The following is a 22,785-nucleotide window of genomic DNA, read 5'->3' as shown; positions in this document are numbered from 1 at the left end:
ATTTCAATGGTCTAGGTTGGTCTGTTTGGGTTGGTCTGTTTGGGTTGGTCTGTTTGGGTTGGTCTACTTGGGTTGGTCTACTTGGGTTGGTCTGTTTGGGTTGGTCTACTTGGGTTGGTCTACTTGGGTTGATCTACTTGGGTTGGTCTGTTTGGGTTGGTCTACTTGGGTTGGTCTGTTTGGGTTGGTCTACTTGGGTTGGTCTACTTGGGTTGATCTACTTGGGTTGGTCTACTTGTGTTGGTCTACTTGGGTTGGTCTGTTTGGGTTGGTCTACTTGGGTTGGTCTGTTTGGGTTGGTCTACTTGGGTTGGTCTGTTTGGGTTGGTCTACTTGGGTTGGTCTGTTTGGGTTGGTCTACTTGGGTTTGTCTACTTGGGTTGGTCTGTTTGGGTTGGTCTACTTGGGTTGGTCTGTTTGGGTTGGTCTACTTGGGTTGGTCTGTTTGGGTTGGTCTACTTGGGTTGGTCTACTTGGGTTGATCTACTTGGGTTGGTCTACTTGTGTTGGTCTACTTGGGTTGGTCTGTTTGGGTTGGTCTACTTGGGTTGGTCTGTTTGGGTTGGTCTACTTGGGTTGGTCTGTTTGGGTTGGTCTACTTGGGTTGGTCTGTTTGGGTTGGTCTACTTGGGTTGGTATGCTTGGGTTGGTCTACTTGGGTTGATCTACTTGGGTTGATCTACTTGGGTTGGTCTACTTGGGTTGATCTACTTGGGTTGATCTACTTGGGTTGGTCTGTTTGGGTTGGTCTACTTGTGTTGGTCTACTTGGGTTGGTCTACTTGTGTTGGTCTACTTGGGTTGGTCTACTTGGGTTGGTCTACTTGGGTTTGTTTTAAATGTAACTGTATGTTGTTGTAAGGACTGATGTAATGTATGGTATCTGTTGGCTAGTTACTAGCTCTATAACATTACACTTGGTCTTCTCTATAACATTAGACTTGGTCTGCTCTATTTTGCGACAAATTGTATTCTGTACTATTTATGACCACGACATTTTACCAAACATCAGCCTATATACTTATTACATCAACCAATCAATGGAATCTTTAGGTAATAATGCTTTCAATAGCCAATGACAAAACTCGAATGTCTTAAGTCACCGGAAGTTATTTCCGGAAGTTCTCGACAGCTGTACAAAGAAACTAACGACCCCTTCACCTATGGAAAGGTGTAATTCATCTTACCCTACCCCATCTGGCCCTCTACCAAGTACACATCAGCTTACTAATCCCCTCCCCCCCCCCCCGTCAATGAAACTTAAGCCTACTAATCCCTATCGCCACCACCCCCCGCCTACACATATCTAAAACTGGACTGACCACTCGACCTAGCCTACGTCTAGATTTCCTCTTGTTTCTATCGCGAACTGAGCGAGACTGAATTCATTACAAGACTTCAGTTTATTAAGTTGTTTACAAGTTTAGTGAAGAAAAAAGACAACAAATCAAGTCTTAAGCTAAAGGTGGAAGAGATATACATAGTGTCTTAGCACGTGGGTGGGTCCACTTTTCGTTTAGGCCTACGCTAGTTTTGTGTTCAAACCCATCCTATAGTTTTACTGGCTCGGCCGATTGACAACTCTTTTAGCACAGGTTTTATTTTGGTGTTTGGTGTGAAATATTTCCACCGGTACACCCGCCCCGCTCAGTGTGAGCGAACACATCTTGTAAAAATGTATTAGTACAAGAGCCTGACACCCCTACTTGAAAAATGGAACCGCCCCCAGCAGCAGCCGAGCAGGCAGTTTTTGAAACCCCTCGCGGTGGGCTTAGACTGCTCCTGCACACACTACAGGACTGGGGGTGAGCTACATGTCTGTGTGAAGTAAGCGACTATTCTAGAACTGTGCTCACATTTTAGTTTGGGCAGCTTTTCTTCGCTTCTGTTGGAAATATTTTTACGATTTTTCTTATTTCGTGATTCAAGTTTGAATTTATTTTTAAAATTAAAAAAAAATTAATCATGTTAAATAATTATTTATTTCAATCTTATGTTCGATGAATAGAACGCTTTATATGCTACGGATTACCGCGTGATCCAGGGTTAGGGGGTGGGAGAGAGTCAAGTCAAGCGTGACTATTGCGGTGTGGGTTCGCGTCCGAGTTAATGATTGTGTTGTGGTTCTATAAATAGATGAGGGGATCGCTCCGGCGTTGAGTGGGTTCAGGTGTTAGCTTGATCTCGTGTTTCTACCGGTAGCTCGCGTCTGTCTGTGGTGTAAGCTTCATGTGTTCACCTCTCCGTGTTGGCTAGCGATTCTCCCAGTTTTAAAACCTGTACGTCTAGTCTAGCGTATCGTTTTAAATTATGGTGTATTGATTGTAAATATACCGCTGTTTATATTTATTTTTCTTTCATGATTTCTGTATTAAGTGGATGTTTGAATGGATTGTGATCATTCATGTGGATAAGTAGACGTGTACATAAATATGGATACATACGAGCTGTGCTGTGGATCTCCAACAGTTCGGACTGCACGGCCGTGGGATCGAAACCCAGTTGGACGTAGTCGTGTCACAGACGAGCAGATGAATTTGGATACGACGTTAAAGATGGGGTGTAAAAGACAGAAGGTGGCGCAGTGGATAGCACCGTGGCGGTGTGTGATGTTGGTGTTGGCGGTGTTCGTACCCAGGACCCTAGCCTTTAACGTTGATCTGAAGACGGCGCTGGTTCTAGAGGGGGCGAAAAACAGTTTTTTTGGATACGCAGTGGCACAGCATAAGGACCAGTCCACCAACTGGTAAGTGACGACGTGTTAAGTCATTAGTAATTAGGCCTAATTAATTAACTGATTATGTTACCGGTGTCAAACAAAAGACTTATGAACATACATGTTCGAGTCTTAGTACAAAGTGTCTATTCAGTGCACTGGGAATAGCCTATTAGGGCTATTCACAGTCGACTTAATAATATCATGTAGCCGTATTGTGATATCATAATCATGTTTAGTGTTGAGGGTTCAGTGGCTTGGTTGTATTTGGGTTAGTGGCGACATAAGCTACAAATATTAATATCTAATTGACCACCAACAACATAACACGGCTATTTAAGAAGATGACATGAAAAATTATTGTGGCATTCTTGGACACAGGTATAACTCATACCTTGGCATTATCGGACAAATTTACAACTTATACCTCGAGGTAACAAATTTACAACTTATACCTCGAGGTAACAAAGTTACCCCTCACCATAACATAAACGTCTAAGCTATGGAGGTCTAATGGGGTAGATGAAGTAGATCGCATCTTTAAAGTTGCTTTTGGTCGTTCCCCCCCCCCCCACCCTTTGTTTGTTGTGTAATCGTCAAGATCGTACTTTTGACATAAGACAAACTTGGCACCAAGCATCCACTGGGTGTTGGGGCAGGGAGGTAACCCAGTACTGGTCTAAACACTAGTCCTGTGGTTTACTTTATTGGAAAATGTTGCTTAGGCTAATTAGCAGGAGTTTGTGTATACAACAGCCGTGAATGTAATCTTCTGAAGTTACTCTCGAAACTTGCCCGTCAAGTTTCACATCGAGTTCAGACTAGAGATTATCTCAGTTTTTTAGAAAGGTAGAGTTTTTTTAAAGTGGGTTACGGTTCTTGAATTGGCCCGCGGAGTGCCAACATTAGGTGTGTAGGGGTGAGTTGGGGTGTGTAGGGATGAGTAGGTCTGCACGGGCAAACAGGTTACATAGATCAGCACGGCTGGGGTGGGGGTGTTGAAACACATCAGGGGGGGGGAGTCGTCGCTCTAGAACTACACGTTGTGCTAGATTATATACAGCAGGGGTGTGTGGGGGTGGGGAGAGTGTTGAAAAACACATCAGGGAAGTCGTCGCTCTAGAACTACACGTTGTGCTACATTATATAACAGCCTCCACTTACAATCTAAATGTGATCGGGCGCCTGTGTGTCAACCATCCAACCATCCTCTTACAATGTGTACACATACATTGTACACATACCATGTACACATATAACCCTTCCTTATGTGTGTTGTATTCGTCCGTGTATATCATACTCAACGTAATGGGGATACAATGGGCAGGGGGGGGGGGTCTAAACCAGGATGAGTTATGTACCCCCAGAAATTTTTTTACTTCAACCGGAAATGATAAGGATAATTCTGTATCGGATGTGATACTGACCTAATCTGCCCACACCGGAGGCAGAGGCGTAGCGATGGGGGGGGGGGGGGGGGGGAAAGGGGGGTGGTACATATGTCCCCGGGCGCCGACCTTAGGGGGCGCCAAAATGGGTGCAAATTTAAAGTTTAAGGGGGGGGGGGTTCAAATCGAAAGTTGATAGGTTGCTCCAGAAGGGGGCGCCTAATTGAAAGTTTGTCCCCCGGGCGCCGGGAAGGGTCGCTACGCCTCTGGCCGGAGGCCATACGATGGAGGGCGTGTGTGTTGGTGAGTAACATCTCCACTTGTGTCCATCTTTCAGGGCGGTTTATATCCAACCCTGCACTACGCCCAGATGCATGCTTCCGGCTTTAAAAAGTGTTGAATTTGATGTGTATTGACTTTTTATCTTTTGGGTTCAATGGTTCATAGTTATGTGATTACTCAAAAAACAAAAACACCTAAGTATTTCGTATAATTGATCAACGCACTTAAAAACACTTTATTAAAACACACATTTCTAATTAAAACATACATTTCTAATGCCATTTCTTGATTATAAACCTAATTCGTCGACCTCAGCTTTTATAAATGCTAACTAACATTTCTTTGAGTCTACGTCAAATAAAAGTTTCCATTAGTTAACTCGAATGTTTACTTTAACAGCATTGGAGTAGAGAGTATATTGAACAGCGGGCAGTTAGGGCGTACGCAACTCATTCATTTTCGAGAGTATGTGTCAGTAACTAGGTCAGGTGCTGACGCTATATATAGAACACGTTTTTGGCGTTTCCCTACAGTAGGCGCTATTCAGTTTACAGTTTGGTGAGATGACGTCACAGCATGTTGTTCTGATTGGAGAAATAAGGGAGCTAGATCGCATCCTGATGTTCTAGAAACCGACAGAATACTAAGGTGCCACAAGAATGAGCCGATTGTTTTAGTATACCTGTTAAAAGACAGACCATAAATGACGTCATACGATTTAGACGTGGGTTTTTTTTTTTTTTTTACCTTCGCAAAAATCAGACCATCCTTACACCAAGTGCGTCATTTACGACAACCTGTAATTCAAAAACAGGAACATGACTAACGTTTTGGTTCCTCAACCAGCATTGCCATAATGATTCTATTAAAGTGTGATCTGTCTTTATCTTCCCTGACTTCAATTACGGGTACCCATTACAACTGAGTGGACTCATAGGACGACCTACATCCGTTTTATTAACCCCCCCCCCCAACCTGAATACCACTACCGCTCATCCCCGTCTTTGTGTTTTCCCGCCATGTTGCCGGCCAGCTGACGACAATACGACGGTCCAGCTGTTTCCTCCACACAATACAACAACCCCCCCCCCCCCCCACACACACACACCATTGATTGTGACCCAGGATGAGATCACGTGACTGATCCAGTTGTGAACGTCCCTGCACTCTGTCCACCCCGGCAACGTCACACCTATCTGGTCACGCATGACTGGCTACAACTGGGAGGGTCCTGCCACGGTCGACCTGTCTGGTTTACTCCATTCAGTGCCCCCCCCCCCTGTATGGTGTTTACTAGACACGCCTCGCTGAACAGGAAGAATATTTCCTTTTTATTCGCGTCAAATTCCAATCGCATGAACTCAAGATCGAGTTTCCCCGTGTATAGTGAAGCGCGGGTTTATGATATATTGAACCGGATAAAGTATTAGCACGTGCTTCATGTCATGTTTGCCTGTCGTCCCTACTGGGACATAGGCCGCTGACAAGAGCTTTCCAGACGTCTCTGTCCAGGGCTAGTCTCTCCAACTGTCCCCAGGTGTATCCAATCTTCTTGGTGTCTTCTTCCAGGTCACGTCTCCAGGTCTTTCTTGGTCTGCCTCTCTTCCTCCTGCCTTGTGGATTCCAGGTGAGGGCCTGTCTTGTTATGCTGGATACAGGCTTCCTGAGTGTGTGGCCAATCCATTTCCATTTTCTCTGGAGGATCTCTACTTCCACTGGCAGTTGATTTGTCCTTTGCCATAGAACATCATTTCTGATGGTTTTAGGCCAGCGAATTCGCAGGATCTAGCACGTGCTTAGATTGACAGATATACGGGAAGGTTAATTAGTCGATTGTTTTTTTAATTAATAAAAATCCTAATCTCTAGACATTTAGGCGACTTATCTGCACTTAAGCCAATCGTGACCGGATGTTCCAGGTGAAGTAGATCAAATCAAGTGTTGTCTTCCTCTGAAAGTAATTAAGGAGAATAGCGTCGTTGTTTTATAGCTAAACAGTAGTCTGTTTTACTCGTGTTTTATAGCTAAACAGTAGTCTGTTTTACTCGTGTTTAAGCAGTCATCAGAGGCATAATTTTGAACGTACCACAAATAGTGGTAGCTTTATGAGCACCACAAATAGTGGTAATTTTACCAGTACCACAAATAGTGGTAATTTTACCAGTACCACAGACGGTGGTATTTTGTTAGTACCACGAACTTATCTACCAATTTGACGCCGTTGTATTTCAACTACTATCTACATCACTATCATCTCTTTCTTCCTCACTACTTCTACCTCCACCCATCTTCCAGATCTTTCCATCCTAACCCTGCGACCATTTCAATTCTTCACTCATCTTCCCCTTCCACCCATTTTCACTTCCCATTATCCAATTCCACCATTTATCCACTTCCACCCGCATTATTCACTTCCACCCCCCCCCCCCATTATCCACCCACCCCCCATGATCCACATCCACCCATCCCATCCCTCACCCATTCAAACACACGTGCACCACCCGTCCATCCTACGCATGACGTCATGATGGGCTATTTTCCCCAACAAGATACAGGTGTGTGATAAACTTTAAAATTCCACGAGTAATCTAAGAATGTCGTACGTCTCAAGTAATCTAAGAACATCGTAAGTCAGAGAATTAGATCGTAAGAAGAAATCAGAATTCTTGAAGCTGCTTGTACCTAGCCTGAACGCCAGTCCCAGCACCAACCGCCGCGTCTAGAACTCTCGGGTTCCTCCTGACCTCTTATACAAGCTGTGCTGTTTGAATTGTGGGTGACCTATATTTACTCTCCCAAAATTCATAACGGAAATGAGGTTAAATAGTTTGTGTTGCTGGTGAGTAGGCATGCACGTGCATCGGGCAACTCGCCGTGTCTTCACACTGGCCGCACGATGTGAACTGTGATGGTCATCTGTAATGTCAGTAGTTCCAGTAAATCATGACTTTTGTCAGTAGTTCTAGTAAATTATGACTTTTGTCAGTAGTTCTAGTAAATTATGACTTTAATAATGTCAGAAGTTCCAGTAAATTATGAATTTAATGTCAGAAGTTCTAGTAAATTATGAATTTAATGTCAGAAGTTCTAGTAAATTATGAATTTAATGTCAGCCTATCCTGCACACGTATATATTAAGCCATTTAGAAATACACACATCCTATACAATACTTTATTATATTCTTTGTCGGGCATATATATATATATATATATATATATATATATATATATATATATATATATATATATATATATATATATATATATATATATATATATATATATATATATATAATGTCGCGCCATCAGGGGTCTGAGATGAGGGGGTCAATGGGATCTGATACTAGGGAAGATCGGGGGTCGTAAACTAAGATTAAATCGTCATCTTTAATTAATTTGCCAGAGGAGTTTCTTCCAGGCATCTCTTCCCGAACGAAATGGAATTATATAGAAAACATATACTCTTAACAGTGTATCACTCTTCCTCCCCCCCCCCCCCCCACCGTAAAAAAGTTCTGAAAGAAACATTGTGTGCCATAGGTCTATCTTTATGCACCCAATGTTACCTGTGCTGTGTTGTAAAACGGTTATGTCCGACATGCATTCGCCTCAATTTGCTGCGCACCGTTGGCTAATTTTGCCAACACCGCCTAGTATTAGCAAACATTTCAAAGACAATTTAACTTGAGTGCTGCACTGACAATATGATTATCCCGATAGTCTATCTCCACCATATCCCCTCTCTGCGAGTCAGCTGTTCTGGTGTCGTTTCAAAACGTGTTGAAGCCACGATAAACAGACGTCTAACTTCTGCTGTTCTATGCACACCTACCTATGTCTACACAGGGGGATAATTCTCGCATGTCTTACCTGTCATTCACTGCCCGAGGTAATTAGGTTTGTAAAGGTGTGACATGTCTGTCTACCCACGTCCATGTCATGTCACTATGACGCCTGCATGTTCTTGACATGTCAACATGACATCAGCACGACAGTGTCATGTCAACATGACAGCACGGCAGTGTCATGTCACTATGACATCAGCACAACAGTGTCATGTCAGCATGATGCCTACATGTCCTTTGCTGACAAAAGAAGGGGGGGGGAGGGGTTAGCCCTGTGGTGGTCACGAGTGGTCTAGTGCACCGAATGAACTCATTAGTTGTTCAACACTTGTACCAAAAGTTGTATGTTAATGACCCAGCCTACATGAGCACCGTCAAGTTACAGCTACACCAGGGGAGCGGGGGCGGGATGGTGGGGAGGGGAGATGGGGGGGGGGGGGGTAATTTTGATCGGAACAAGAATCGATCCGATGACTAGGGGGTCAGCTGAGAGAAAATATTGATTCATGTTGACCATGTTGTGTAATCAATACATGAAGGGGCCTTTGTCTTTAAGCGCTAAGTTCTGTTAAAACAAACAACTGAGTGTGAATGGAATCGTCTAGAACTGTGGTAGCCTATTGCTATGTGAATGGAATCGTCTAGAACTGTGGTAGCCTATTGCTATCTAAATGGAATCGTCTAGAACTGTGGTAGCCTATTGTTATCTGAATGGAACCGTCTAGAACTGTGGTAGCCTATTGCTGTCTGAATGGGAACCTATTGAAGTCGTTCTTAGTTCGGCTTAAGTGTCGCATTCGTCTGTAATTTACTCACTGTCTCACAAGTCAACAAACAACTAAGTATTGGATATTTAGAATTCTTTTTTTTATTGGAGTACAAAACTGAAACTTATTTGTTAAACGTTCTGAATTTCCTTTTAATCAGATTACGAAGTGCTGTAGGATGCTTAAATTCCAACGTGCTGTTAAGCCTAACCCTGTTTTTAAAAGCTACGACCAGTAATAACATTTATTTTAGCCTTATAATAAAAATAATGTTTATAGCCAGTTCACTAAAAATATGTAACAAGCTAATAAATTGGTCCAATTTAAAAAAAAAAATTAAGTATTAGTTTAGTATCAATTATTCTCGATGAAGTTTATAAAATGGTTTTATTAATTATCCCCCATTAATTACCCCCCATCAGTTACTTCCCATTTATCGAATATGAATTGTGTCTGGTGGTAACACTGGTACTCACCCACAGCACCACACGATTGGTGCATCACACACCAACACACATCAACCGTTGAATCCCCAACACACCAACACACATCAACCGTTGAATCCCCCACACACCAACACACATCAACCGTTGAATCCCCAACACACCAACACACATCAACCGTTGAATCCCCCACACATCAACTGTTGAATCCCCCACACACCAACACACATCAACCGTTGAATCCCCAACACACCAACACACATCAACCGTTGAATCCCCCACACACCAACACACATCAACCGTTGAATCCCCAACACACCAACACACATCAACCGTTGAATCCCCAACACACCAACACACATCAACCGTTGAATTCCCCACACACCAACCGTTGAATCCCCAACACACCAACACACATCAACCGTTGAATCCCCAACACACCAACACACATCAACCGTTGAATCCCCAACACACCAACACACATCAACCGTTGAATCCCCCACACATCAACTGTTGAATCCCCCACACACCAACACACATCAACCGTTGAATCCCCCACACACCAACACACATCAACCGTTGAATCCCCCACACACCAACACACGTCAACCGTTGAATCCCCAACACACCAACACACATCAACCGTTGAATCCCCCACACATCAACCGTTGAATCCCCCACACATCAACCGTTGAATCCCCAACACACCAACACACATCAACCGTTGAATCCCCAACACACCAACACACATCAACCGTTGAATCCCCAACACACCAACACACATCAACCGTTGAATCCCCAACACACCAACACACATCAACCGTTGAATCCCCCACACATCAACCGTTGAATCCCCCACACATCAACCGTTGAATCCCCAACACACCAACACACATCAACCGTTGAACCCCCAACACACCAACACACATCAACCGTTGAATCCCCAACACACCAACACACATCAACCGTTGAATCCCCAACACACCAACACACATCAACCGTTGAATCCCCAACACACCAACACACATCAACCGTTGAACCCCCCACACACCAACACACGTCAACCGTTGAATCCCCAACACACCAACACACATCAACCGTTGAATCCCCAACACACCAACACACATCAACCGTTGAATCCCCCACACACCAACACACATCAACCGTTGAACCCCCCCCCCCCCCCCCCACACGCCTGTACACATCAACTGTTGAATCCCCCACACACCAACACACATCAACCGTTGAATCCCCCACACATCAACTGTTGAATCCCCCACACACCAACACACATCAACCGTTGAATTCCCCACACACCAACCGTTGAATCCCCCACACACCAACACACATCAACCGTTGAACCCCCCCCCCCCCACACGCCTGTACACATCAACTGTTGAATCCCCCACACACCAACACACATCAACCGTTGAATCCCCCACACATCAACTGTTGAATCCCCCACACACCAACACACATCAACCGTTGAACCCCCCACACACCAACACACATCAACCGTTGAATCCCCCACACATCAACCGTTGAACCCCCCCCCCCCCCACACACACACCAGCACACATCAACCGTTGAACCCCCACACACCAACACACATCAACCGTTGAATCCCCCACACACCAGCACACATCAACCGTTGAACCCCCACACACGAGCTCCATACTCTGACGATCAACCAACGTGACAGTCATACAAATGGCATCCCACAAATGTGTCAGAGCGACAGGTGTAGATAAAATTTCCATGTTCATTGTTTACCTCTCACTATATGATCAGCTGAAGCGTGTACACATACGAAAAGTGTGGACATTTTAAGCACATGTTAATGATATGTTAATTGCTTGGCTTCTCACAGCCGTCCGCCTCTGTGTTGTAAAGGGCACATCTCACCGCTCACCTGAAGCTGTTTGATCGATTTTAGACACCTCTCCCCTGGGCGGGGGTGACTCCAATACGCTTGTGTATGTGTCCCCACCCCCTCCCACGAGAACCTGATCAAACAAAGATGAGAAAATAAAGGGAGCTAATCCAGTTATTGTATCCCCCCCACACGCTGGATGTAAGACACCCCCCCCCCACACACACACACGCTGGATGTAAGACCCCCCCCCACCCCCCCACCCCCAATATGGCATCTGTATAATGGATGGAGGGCACGCGTAGATGTCAAATCTAGGCCAATTTTAGCAGCAGGTTTTTTTTTATTTTTTTTTTCTTGTTGTTGATCTTTGAGAAACGGTAACCAAACGGTAACCAAACGGTAACCAAACGGTAACCAAACGGTAACCAAACGGTAACCAAACGTTAAACAAACGGTAACCAAACGGTAACCAAACGGTAACCAAACGTTAAACAAATTCCTGGCTGAAGGTAAAATCAAACAAACTGCTCCACAACTCTCAAGGTGATCTTTTGTCTAGTTTTTGTCTATTTAGTTTTCTTTTTTTTTCTAGATTTTTCATGTTTTTGTCTAGTTTTTTTTTTGTCGTTTTTGTCATGTAGGCCTACTGTCTAATCAATTAAAAAAAAAATAACCGACGTGTGAGATAAAATAACATTTTGAATTTTGAGTTGAGCTAAACTGCTGAGTGTAAGTAGGTCTTTGGGTAACTCGAGTAGGAGGGTTGTGTTGGTGTATAGGTCCTGTTAGGTCATTGTATGCACACCTGATGTGTGTATGTCCATGTTTTGTTATCGGTGTGTGTGTGTTTATGTCGGGTTGTGTGTGTGTCGACGCTGGCGCTTGATGAATGAAACCTCCCAGCTGCACGTGATTCATGTCGTCTTGGCCCTCACCCCGTCCATCCCCACCGATACATCCAAACCACCTCCACTCGTCCACCCTCACCCCGCCACCCTCACCCCGTCCACCTTTACCCCGTCCACCCCCACCCGTCCAGCCCCACCTGTCCACCCCAACCACCTCCACCCCCTCCACCCTCACCCCGTCCACCATCACCCCGTCCACCCTTACAGGTAGAGACAGGTGAGTCACGAAAATGGCAGCAGTAAAAAATGTGTTTACCCGTTTGTGAGTCGGTTAACGATGTCATTGCAGATTCATTTGCACAGGGGCAGAAAAACGCCCCCCCCCCCAACCCCGTCATCAGCACAGGGTCAAGAAAACGTCCCCCCTCTTTCTCCCATCAGCCGTCCTTATTGCCATTATCTAAAGATTATCTTTCCCAGGGGAGTTAACCTCGATCAGGAGAGCGAACTAAGGGAGACAACCTTTAAAACCCTGACCAGATAAATTGGAAGTTAAACTAACAGCTGACCAGAGGCCCACCACATGTACCCGGAATACCACGCACTAATGGAAAATATTCGGATATCATTAATAACCCACACACACATAAATTACATAGTGACATAACCCATAACATTACACACAAATGAACTGTATTTTGGCATAACCCATAACACTACGCATTAATAAAGAGTATATAAGTCTGTCCCCTATTTAGTTACATCCACAGACGTCAACGCACCCCACCCACACCCCCACACCCCCACACACCGACTACAGTATGCTCACAGATATGTTGAACCGTCTTCAAGTAACAGCCCCCCCCCCCCTCCAATCTTGTCATAAAATAACAACCCCCCCCCCCCTCAAATTTGTCATCAAACCAACAAATCATTAAAAGAACAAAGCTGACAAATCCAACATAGCAACGAATCCAACAAAGAAACAAATTTAACAAAGAAACTAATCTAACAAAGAAACTAATCTAGGAAACAAATCTAACAAAGAAAATAATCTAACTAAGAAACAAATCTAACAAAGAAACAAATCTGTCCATTGACAGTCAATGATTCAGACACTGATGTCAACAAATCTCTCTAATCTGGGGGCGGGTATTTAGTTTCATCGAGTGCGTGGTTGCAACTGTTTATCTAATCCTGCACTTAATCCTGGGACACAAAAACTACTTCAAGTGTAAACACACTTAAAGATTGGACACTAAAAATAGCTGCGCCGGCGTTGTCACGTGATATTGTATTGTGTCGTCACAACCTGCTGTGACCAAATTTTAGGTCAACGTAACCTACCCGGGATCTAGTTCCGGGTTTTTCCGTTTGTGCCTATTTATAGAAACTTTTAATTGCCCTTTAAAAGGCATCAAAGGGCCTGTCATACATGTCTTCACGTATTTTTACCCGTTTTAACACCTGGTATAGTATATATACTCCTCGATACAAAAACAAAATCCACATCCATATAGGCAAAGTTTCACCACTGCCCCTAAAAATACCCCCTTCCCAAAAAAATACCACTAAAATATAACCAGTAACAAAACTAGTTTTTTCAACTTTTTGTTGTAGTTTTTGTTGTTGTTGTGAGAAACAACATATTCGCAAAACCTAATTTTATTTTTAAACTCTATTCGTATAGCCTTTCTTCACTAATGTAACACCCCCCCCCCCCCCCAACACCCACCCATTAAAAGTGTGACATCATTTATTGTAACTCCCATACTGTACGTATTATGTTTTAGTTTCGCCACGTTTTACCCGTTCTGTAAGATACAAGACCTACTACATCTAAGATACAAGACCGACTACATTAAATATACAAGACCTACTACATCTAATATACAAGACCTACTACATCTAAGATACAGGCCTACTACATCTAAAATACAACAACTACTACATATAATATACAAGACCTACTACCTTTAATATACAGGACCTACTACATCTAAGATACAAGACCTACTACATCTAAGATACAAGACCTACTACATTTAATATACAGGACCTACTACATCTAAGATAAAAGACCTACTAAATCTAAGATACAAGGCCTACATCTAAGATACATGACCTACTACATCTAAGATACAAGACCTACTACATATAAGATACAAGACCTACTAGATTTAATATACAGGACCTCATACATCTAAGATACAAGACCTACTACATCTAAGATACAAGAACTACTACATCTAATATACAGGACCTACTACATCTAAGATAAAAGACCTACTACATCTAAGATACAAGACCTACATCTAAGATATAAGGCCTACATCTAAGATACATAACCTACTACATCTAAGATACAAGACCTACATCTAAGATACAAGGCCTACTACCACGAAGATACAAGACCTACATCTAAGATATAAGGCCTACTACCACGAAGATACAAGACCTACATCTAAGATATAAGGCCTACATCTAAGATACATGACCTACTACATCTAAGATACAAGACCTACATCTAAGATACAAGGCCTACTACCACGAAGATACAAGACCTACATCTAAGATATAAGGCCTACATCTAAGATACATGACCTACTACATCTACGATACAAGACCTACATCTAAGATACAAGACCTACATTTAAGATATAAGACGTACATCTAAGATACAAGGCCTACTACCACGAAGATACAAGACCTACTACAATATATCCTAATGTAGCCTTTGTTTTACCCCCAAGGTTTACACCTCGTTAAATAAAGTTTTTATTGGCGCCTGGATCGTTGACCTCCCGCACGAGCTAATGCTAATGTGTGTTGTTAAGTCTAACCTAAAATAGAACCGATCGTAAACTGGCCGTTTACGTTGTAATATGACCAGCCAATGTCCGATGTATATCTAGGTTTTTCAACTTGGTTCAGATAGAACAGAAAACGTAGTTTGTGTGTGAGTCAGGTTTAAGTTTAAGTCTTAGCCTGAGGATTCGGTGTCTGATCCTGTTCGTTGAGCCAAAATAATTTTAAACATGCCAAACTTCAAGCTATAGTCTTATAAATCCAGTTACGTCCCTTTTTGTTATCTCCCTTTATCCACAAATGGACCACCCTGACAAGTCATTAATCCAAGTATTCTCCCATTTGAATTTAGTTCCCTCCCCTATCCCCCTCCCCTCCTTTGACGGAGCAGAATTCGTGAAATCATTAAGTTTCGTTTTCCGTCATCTTTGCGTGTTTGATCTAATGACAATTTCCGCCTGATATCTATGACGCTTGCTGTAATTGATGCTAAATGCCCCAGTCTGATGTAGTTAAGATGGATTTTTCCCGTCTCTTCTAATGTATGCACGCGATTACTGGCCCCGGGAGGTTAAGGTTCATTATCAAATCAACGCGTTCAAGCGGCCAGCAATGTTGGCAGTGGTCCACGACTGAACGGGGTTCGTCGTGTCTGGAGTCACTCGAGTCACGGGAGTCATGGGAGTCATGGAAGTCGGTGTCTGTTATTGGTCGACTGCTCCTGGTTATTACGGAATCCATTGTCTGTTATTATGGGATGTTCTCTGCTATTGTAGGATGCTATCTGGTATTATGGGATGTTCTCTGTTATTAAGGGATGTTCATTGTTTTTATGGGATGTTTTCTGTTATTATGTAATATCCTGCTAGTGTGGGATGTGCTTCTATTATGGGATGTCCTTCTATTATGGGATGTCCTGCTATTATGGGATGTCCTGCTATTATGGGATTTCATTATTGTTGTTATACAGATCTTCCCTGTGGCGCTTCCCTGTGGCGCTTCCCTGTGGCGCTTCCCTATGGCGCAGCCACTCATGGGGTACTTAGTGTCTGTCGCTGACACATTTGGCTGGTGGTGTAGGTGGTGTAGGCTCTGGTGGTGTAGGCTCTGGTGGTGCAGGCTCTGGTGGGCTGGTGGTTTAGGCTCTGGTGGTGTAGGCTCTGGTGGTGTAGGCTCTGGTGGTGTAGGCTCTGGTGGTGTAGGCTCTGGTGGTGTAGGCTCTGGTGGTGTAGGCTCTGGTGGTGTAGGCTCTGGTGGTGTAGGCTCTAGTGGCGTAGGCTCTGGTGGCGTAGGCTCTGGTGGTTTAGGCTCTGGTGGTGTAGGCTCTGGTGGTGTAGGCTCTGGTGGCCTGGTGGTGTAGGCTCTGACTTGTGGGCCTTCGCTATGGCCATTCTGTTGGCCCTCACCAAGGCCATTCTGAGATCTAGTACGTAGCCTGTATACACTACTTACTATATACTAAACAAGATAGGGTAATCTCTTACATGACCGGCGGATGAATGCAACCAATTTTCTTGTGAGAACCCTTGGGAGACGTCCGCCACTGATCGCCCAGAGAAAAGTATAGGCCTACAGCTAACTCTAAACTCGGGGGTGGGGATGGATAACGGCGCGAGGTTCAATATCATGTTTCCTATGGCCTCTGATATTGATTTCTGATATTCCTTGTTGGGACAAGAAGCCCTTGTATAACGTTCGTTACGTTTTACTAATAAAAATGGAGGTTTTCTAACAATCTCAACAAAGAAATGTAACTGTGAAACTAATTATAGTGGGAGTTTTGGGACTCAGTCAATGGCATGACGTAAACCTAAACAATGTTTCATGAGCCTGTTGTCCCAAAGCGTCTGATGTTGTTGGCCCATAGCGTCTGATGTTGTTGGCCCATAGCGTCTGATGTTGGCCCATAGCGTCTGATGTTGGCCCATAGCGTCTGATGTTGTTGGCCCATAGCGTCTGATGTTGTTGGCCCATAGCGTCTGATGTTGGCCCATAGCGTCTGATGTTGGCCCATAGCGTCATGTTGGCCCATAGCGTAATGTTGGCCCATAGCGTCTGCTGTTGGCCCATAGAGTCTGATGTTGGCCCATAGCGTCTGATGTTGTTGGCCCATAGCGTCATGTTGGCCCATAGCGTCTGATGTTGGCCCATAGAGTCTGCTGTTGGCCCATAGCGTCTGATGTTGGCCCATAGCGTCTGATGTTGGCCCATAGCGTCATGTTGGCCCATAGCGTCTGCTGTTGGCCCATAGAGTCTGATGTTGGCCCATAGCGTCTGATGTTGTTGGCCCATAGCGTCATGTTGGCCCATAGCGTCTGATGTTGGCCCATAGAGTCTGCTGTTGGCCCATAGAGTCTGATGTTGGCCCATAGCGTCTGATGTTGTCATGATAACGGCGTAGACGGAACATGTCAAGTCTCCTTTGGCACCAGAGTTTCTTTCAGGCATGTCTTTGATTGCGTGCCCCTTCCCTCCCGAAGCATTTCCTCCTCCCACCCCCGAACGAAATAGTATTTAGATTGAAAGTAAATTCACTTACCTGTGTCCCCCTCACCCCCATCCCCCGGAAAGTTTCAAGTGCACTCCCCCCCCCCCTTCTCCCCCCCCCCCCCCCCCCCCCCCCCCCCCCCGCGGAGAAAAATATCTGGAAAAAAAACTGTTTTTCTTATGGAATAAATGATGATTCTAGTATTTTTTCAGGTCTATGTAGACTAGAGTTAGTAGTCACTATGGATCCCAGTACTGGCACAATTTTTAAAAAATCTATTGTTCAGTTAAACTATATGTTTAAGTTGATTTACTTATCGCAATTTGTTTGAATTCGTTCCCAGGGTTTTGATTGGTGCACCACGAACTCACGTGCCCGACCTAGGAGCGCGTGGAGTCAACAACAGCGGCGCCGTCTTCCGGTGTAAGACGGACACCAACAACTGCCACAGGATACCTTTTGATAAAGACGGTGAGTTGTGTGGTGTGTGAGGTGTGGTGAGGTGTGGTGGGTGTCGTGTGGTGGGTGAGGTGTGGTGGTAAGGTGTGGCGAGGTGAGGTGTGGTGGGTGTGGTGTGGTGTGTGAGGTGTGGTGGGTGTAGTGTCGTATCTGTGGTGGGTGAGGTGTGGTGGTAAGGTGTGGCGAGGTGAGGTGTGGTGGATGTGGTGTGGTATGGTGGGTGTGGTGTGGTGTGGTGGGTGGGTGTGTGCAACAGGATACCTTTTGATAAAGACGGTGAGTTGTGTGGTGTGGTGGGTGTAAGGTGGTGGGTGTAGTGTCGTGTCGTGTTGTGGGTGAGGTGTGGTGGTAAGGTGTGGCGGGGTGAGGTGTGGTGGGCGTGGTATGGTGGGTGTGGTGGATGTGGTGTGGTGGGTGTGGTGGATGTGGTGTGGTATGGTATGGTGGATGTGATGTGGTGGATGTGGTGTGGTGTGGTGTGGTATGGTAGTTGTGGTAGGTGTGGTGTGGTGGGTGTGGTGTAATGGATGTAGTGTGATGGGTATGGTGAGTGTGGCGTGGTGGGTGTGGTGTGGTGTGGTGGGTGTGGTGGGTGTGATATGTGTGGTATGGTGGGTGTGGTGGGTGTGGTGTGGTGGATGTTGTGTGGTGGGTGTGGTATGGTAGTTGTGGTGTCTGTAGTGTCGGTACTGTGGTATAATGTGATTATCCTTGTGGTCTGATTACGGTCTGATTACGACTCTGACGTGATTATAGCTATGGCATGATTAAGTGATTATAGCTATGGCATGATTAAGTCTGTGGACTGGTTATGGCTTTAACCTGACTATGTGGTATCCAACACAATGGTGCGATGTTTTACAACGTGGGTTAGATTGATGCAAGCCTGTAAACAACCCTAATGTCACTGTAACTAGTTTAAACTGCTGGTAATTGAGTTGCCTCCCCTGGCAACTGGAGCCATAGGTGGAGAGGGAAACTTGATCTCTTGACTTTCTAGTTGTGGAAGTTGAGTACTCAGCTGACAGACTTCACATTTACCCGCCCTTCCCCACCCTTCCCCACCCTTCCCCACCCTTCCTCACCCTTCTTCACCCTTCCCCACCCACCCTCTGGGTTCACCAACAGCTGGTCAAGACGTCGGATTTCGTTAATCTCCTGTCAGGGATTAAAGTGTCTGAGACAGAAGTTCATTAGGAAACTCGGCCAATTTAAACCTATAGCACTGGAAGTAGATTGTGTAGTTCAACTTATTTGAATTGGCCCAACTTATTAGAATTGGCCCAACTTATTTGAATTGGCCCAACTTATTATAATTAGCCCAACTTCTTTGAAGTGGCCCAACTTCTTTGAATCGGCCCAACTTCTTTGAATTGGCCCACCTTATTTGAATTGGCCCAACTTATTAAAATTAGCCCAACTTCTTTGAAGTGGCCCAACTTCTTTGAATCGGCCCAACTTATTTGAATTGGCCCAACTTATTTGAACTGGCCCAACTTATTTGAATTGGCCCAACTTAATTGAATTTGGCCCACCTTTTTTGAATTGGCCCAACTTATATCACGAAATCTTGGGAAAATTTGTTATACTGCCCACCTTGTTATATGAACCAAAGTGTTATTATGCCCACCTTACCTTAACTGTTATAATGCCCTCCTTATCTAAACTAACGTGTTTTAATGCCCACCTTATATAAACCAACGTGTTATAATGCCCACCTTATATAAACCATCGTGTTATAATGCCCACCTTTATATATCGCAGGGAACGAGCGAAAGTACAACCCCATCAGGCGAGTGGACGAACAGCTGGAGGAGAAATCTGACCAGTGGTTTGGTGCTACCCTCAAAAGTTCAGGGGAGAATGGCTACATCGCGGTAGGTTTTATTTGGTGCTACCCTCAAAAGTTCAGGGGAGAATGGCTACATCGCGGTAGGTTTTATTTGGTGCTACCCTCAAAAGTTCAGGGGAGAATGGCTACATCGCGGTAGGTTTTATTTGGTGCTACCCTCAAAAGTTCAGGGGAGAATGGCTACATCGCGGTAGGTTTTATTTGGTGCTACCCTCAAAAGTTCAGGGGAGAATGGCTACATCGCGGTAGGTTTTGTTTGGTGCTACCCTCAAAAGTTCAGGGGAGAATGGCTACATCGCGGTAGGTTTTGTTTGGTGCCATCCTCAAAAGTTCAGGGGAGAAAGGCTAAATTGCGGTAGGTTTTGTTGGCCCTCAAAAGTTCAGGGGAGTATGGCTAAATTGCGGTAGATTGGGCTTTTGTATAGGTTGTATGGTTGGTTAGGTTTCTTGTAAGTGAGTACACAAGACAGATCAAATCTCACAGCTAGCTAGAATGTAATTGAGTGACATATCTCACAGCTAGCTAGAATGTAATTGACAGATCTCACAGCTAGCTAGAATGTAATTGACAAATCTCACAGCTAGCTAGAATGTAATTGAGTGACATATCTCACAGCTAGCTAGAATGTAATTGACAGATCTCACATCTAGTTAGAATGTAATTGAGTGACATATCTCACAGCTAGCTAGAATGTAATTGACAGATCTCACAGCTAGCTAGAATGTTATTGACAAATCTCATAGCTAGCTAGAATGTAATTGACAAATCTCACAGCTAGCTAGAATGTAATTGAGTGACAGATCTCACAGCTAGCTAGAATGTAATTGAGTGACATATCTCACAGCTAGCTAGAATGTAATTGACAGATCTCACATCTAGTTAGAATGTAATTGAGTGACATATCTCACAGCTAGCTAGAATGTAATTGACAGATCTCACAGCTAGCTAGAATGTAATTGAGCGACATATCTCACAGCTAGCTAGAATGTAATTGAGCGACATATCTCACAGCTAGCTAGAATGTAATTGAGTGACATATCTCACAGCTAGCTAGAATGTAATTGAGCGACATATCTCACAGCTAGCTAGAATGTAATTGACAGATCTCACAGCTAGCTAGAATGTAATTGAGTGACAGATCTCACAGCTAGCTAGAATGTAATTGAGTGACAGATCTCACAGCTAGCTAGAATGTAATTGACAGATCTCACAGCTAGCTAGAATGTAATTGACAGATCTCACAGCTAGCTAGAATGTAATTGACAGATCTCACAGCTAGCTAGAATGTAATTGACAAATCTCACAGCTAGCTAGAATGTAATTGACAGATCTCACAGCTAGCTAGAATGTAATTGACAGATCTCACAGCTAGCTAGAATGTAATTGACAAATCTCACAGCTAGCTAGAATGTAATTGACAAATCTCACAGCTAACTAGAATGTAATTGACAGATCTCACAGCTAGCTAGAATGTAATTGACAGATCTCACAGCTAGCTAGATGTAATTGATTGACAGGCAGCCACTTAAGCCAATGACGCACCCTGTGACGTCATGACTGCAGGTCTAGCAGTTCCCGTCCCAGTCCTGGCTGCTATAATTAGTGTTGACTCAACCTTTGGGTCAGTGGCTTGTTCAAGTGGCGCCCCCAATCGTCCAATCAGAGCTGTGTCTGGTTTCAGTGGTTTGATCTCCCCTACGACTTCCGGAAAGGCGAGAGGCCTGTGACGTCATGCTGCGACACATTAAGGTGGCACTTTGTGACGTAAGCCATCAAACGACTAAAACTTTTATTTTTACTATGTCCTTATAACGATAATGTTATGTTTAACTGATTTAACTCCCCCAACTCACCCCATCTCCCATCGGAATACACGGTATAATTTAGCCTCACCCCCCCCCCCCCCCCCAACGTTTCCATGTGTGTGCCATTGGACAATGTATTGATCTCGATCTGTCAATGCCGCTGTAGTATTATCGATGCTGGCTAATTTTATTGAATGCCCATGTTTCATTGAATGAGTTGTTTACATTTGTGTGTGTTCCGTGAGTGTTTGGTCACACTACACGTCTACTGTTAAAAGTAGGCTACACTTTATATTTGATGCATGAAGTACACAGTACACACGTGGTATAAAGTACATAGTACTAGTCCCTGACATTAACCCCCCAGTCCCTAATGTTAACCCTCCAGTCCCTAATGTTAACCCTCCAGTCCCTAATGTTAACCCTCCAGTCCCTAATGTTAACCCCAGCCCCTAATGTTAACCCCAGCCCCTAATGTTAACCCCAGCCCCTAATGTTAACCCAGCCACAATGTTAACCCAGCCCATAATGTCAACCCCAGCCCCTAATGTTAACCACAGCCCTTAATGTTATCCCAGCCAGGATGTTAACCCAGCCCCTAATGTTAACCCAGCCACAATGTTAACCCAGCCCCTAATGTTAACCCTCCAGCCCCTATTGTTAACCTACAGTCCCTAATGTTAACCTTTATATTCCAGGCGTGTGCCCTCAGGTACGTGTACTTAGTAGCGTAGCGAGGGGGGGGGGGGGGGCGGGGGGGGGGGGGGCATATGTCCCCGGGCGCCGAGCTTAGGGGGCGCCAAAATGGGTTGGAAAAATAAATTGAAAGGTTGAGGGGGGGGTGCAAATCGAAAGTTTGAGGGGGGTGGGGGTGCAAATCGAGATCTCGAGGGGAGGGGTGCAAATCGAAAAGTTTGTCCCCGGGCGCCGGGAAGGGTAACTACGCCTCTGCGTGTACTTCACCCAGAACCCCCCCCCCCCCCCCCAACCCCTAATGTTAACCCTCCAGCCCCTAATGTTAACAATCCAACTCCTAATGTTGAACCCAGCCCCAATGTTAACACAGCCCCAATGTTAACTCCCCCAGCTCCTAATGTTGAACCCAGTCCCAATGTTAACCCCAGCCCCTAATGTTAACCCAGCCCCTAATGTTAACCTAGCCCTAATGTTAACCCCAGCCCCTAATGTTAACCCAGCCCCTAATGTTA

General features: G+C 44.6%; 1 protein-coding gene across 10 annotated transcripts in view; it reads left to right on the top strand.

Annotated features, from left to right (window-relative positions):
- Window positions 1–1,734: 1,734 nt before the first annotated feature.
- LOC131936113 (integrin alpha pat-2) overlaps window positions 1,735–22,785 on the top strand; it is a 43,329-nt gene continuing 22,278 nt past the window's right edge. For 3 of the 10 annotated variants that reach the window (XM_059292997.1, XM_059292996.1, XM_059292994.1), the window contains exons 1-3: window positions 2,164–2,745; window positions 17,804–17,931; window positions 19,684–19,796. In XM_059292997.1, the coding sequence (XP_059148980.1) occupies window positions 2,432–2,745; window positions 17,804–17,931; window positions 19,684–19,796 (555 nt within the window). In that variant the 5' untranslated portion in view covers window positions 2,164–2,431. The other 7 variants (XM_059292999.1, XM_059292998.1, XM_059292989.1 and 4 more) reach the window with 6 other exon arrangements.

Source organism: Physella acuta, unplaced genomic scaffold, assembly GCF_028476545.2.
Source record: "Physella acuta isolate Inbredline_101_S28 unplaced genomic scaffold, ASM2847654v3 ptg000168l, whole genome shotgun sequence".
Lineage (NCBI taxonomy): Eukaryota > Metazoa > Mollusca > Gastropoda > Physidae > Physella > Physella acuta.
This window is presented reverse-complemented; position numbering and strand designations above follow the sequence as displayed.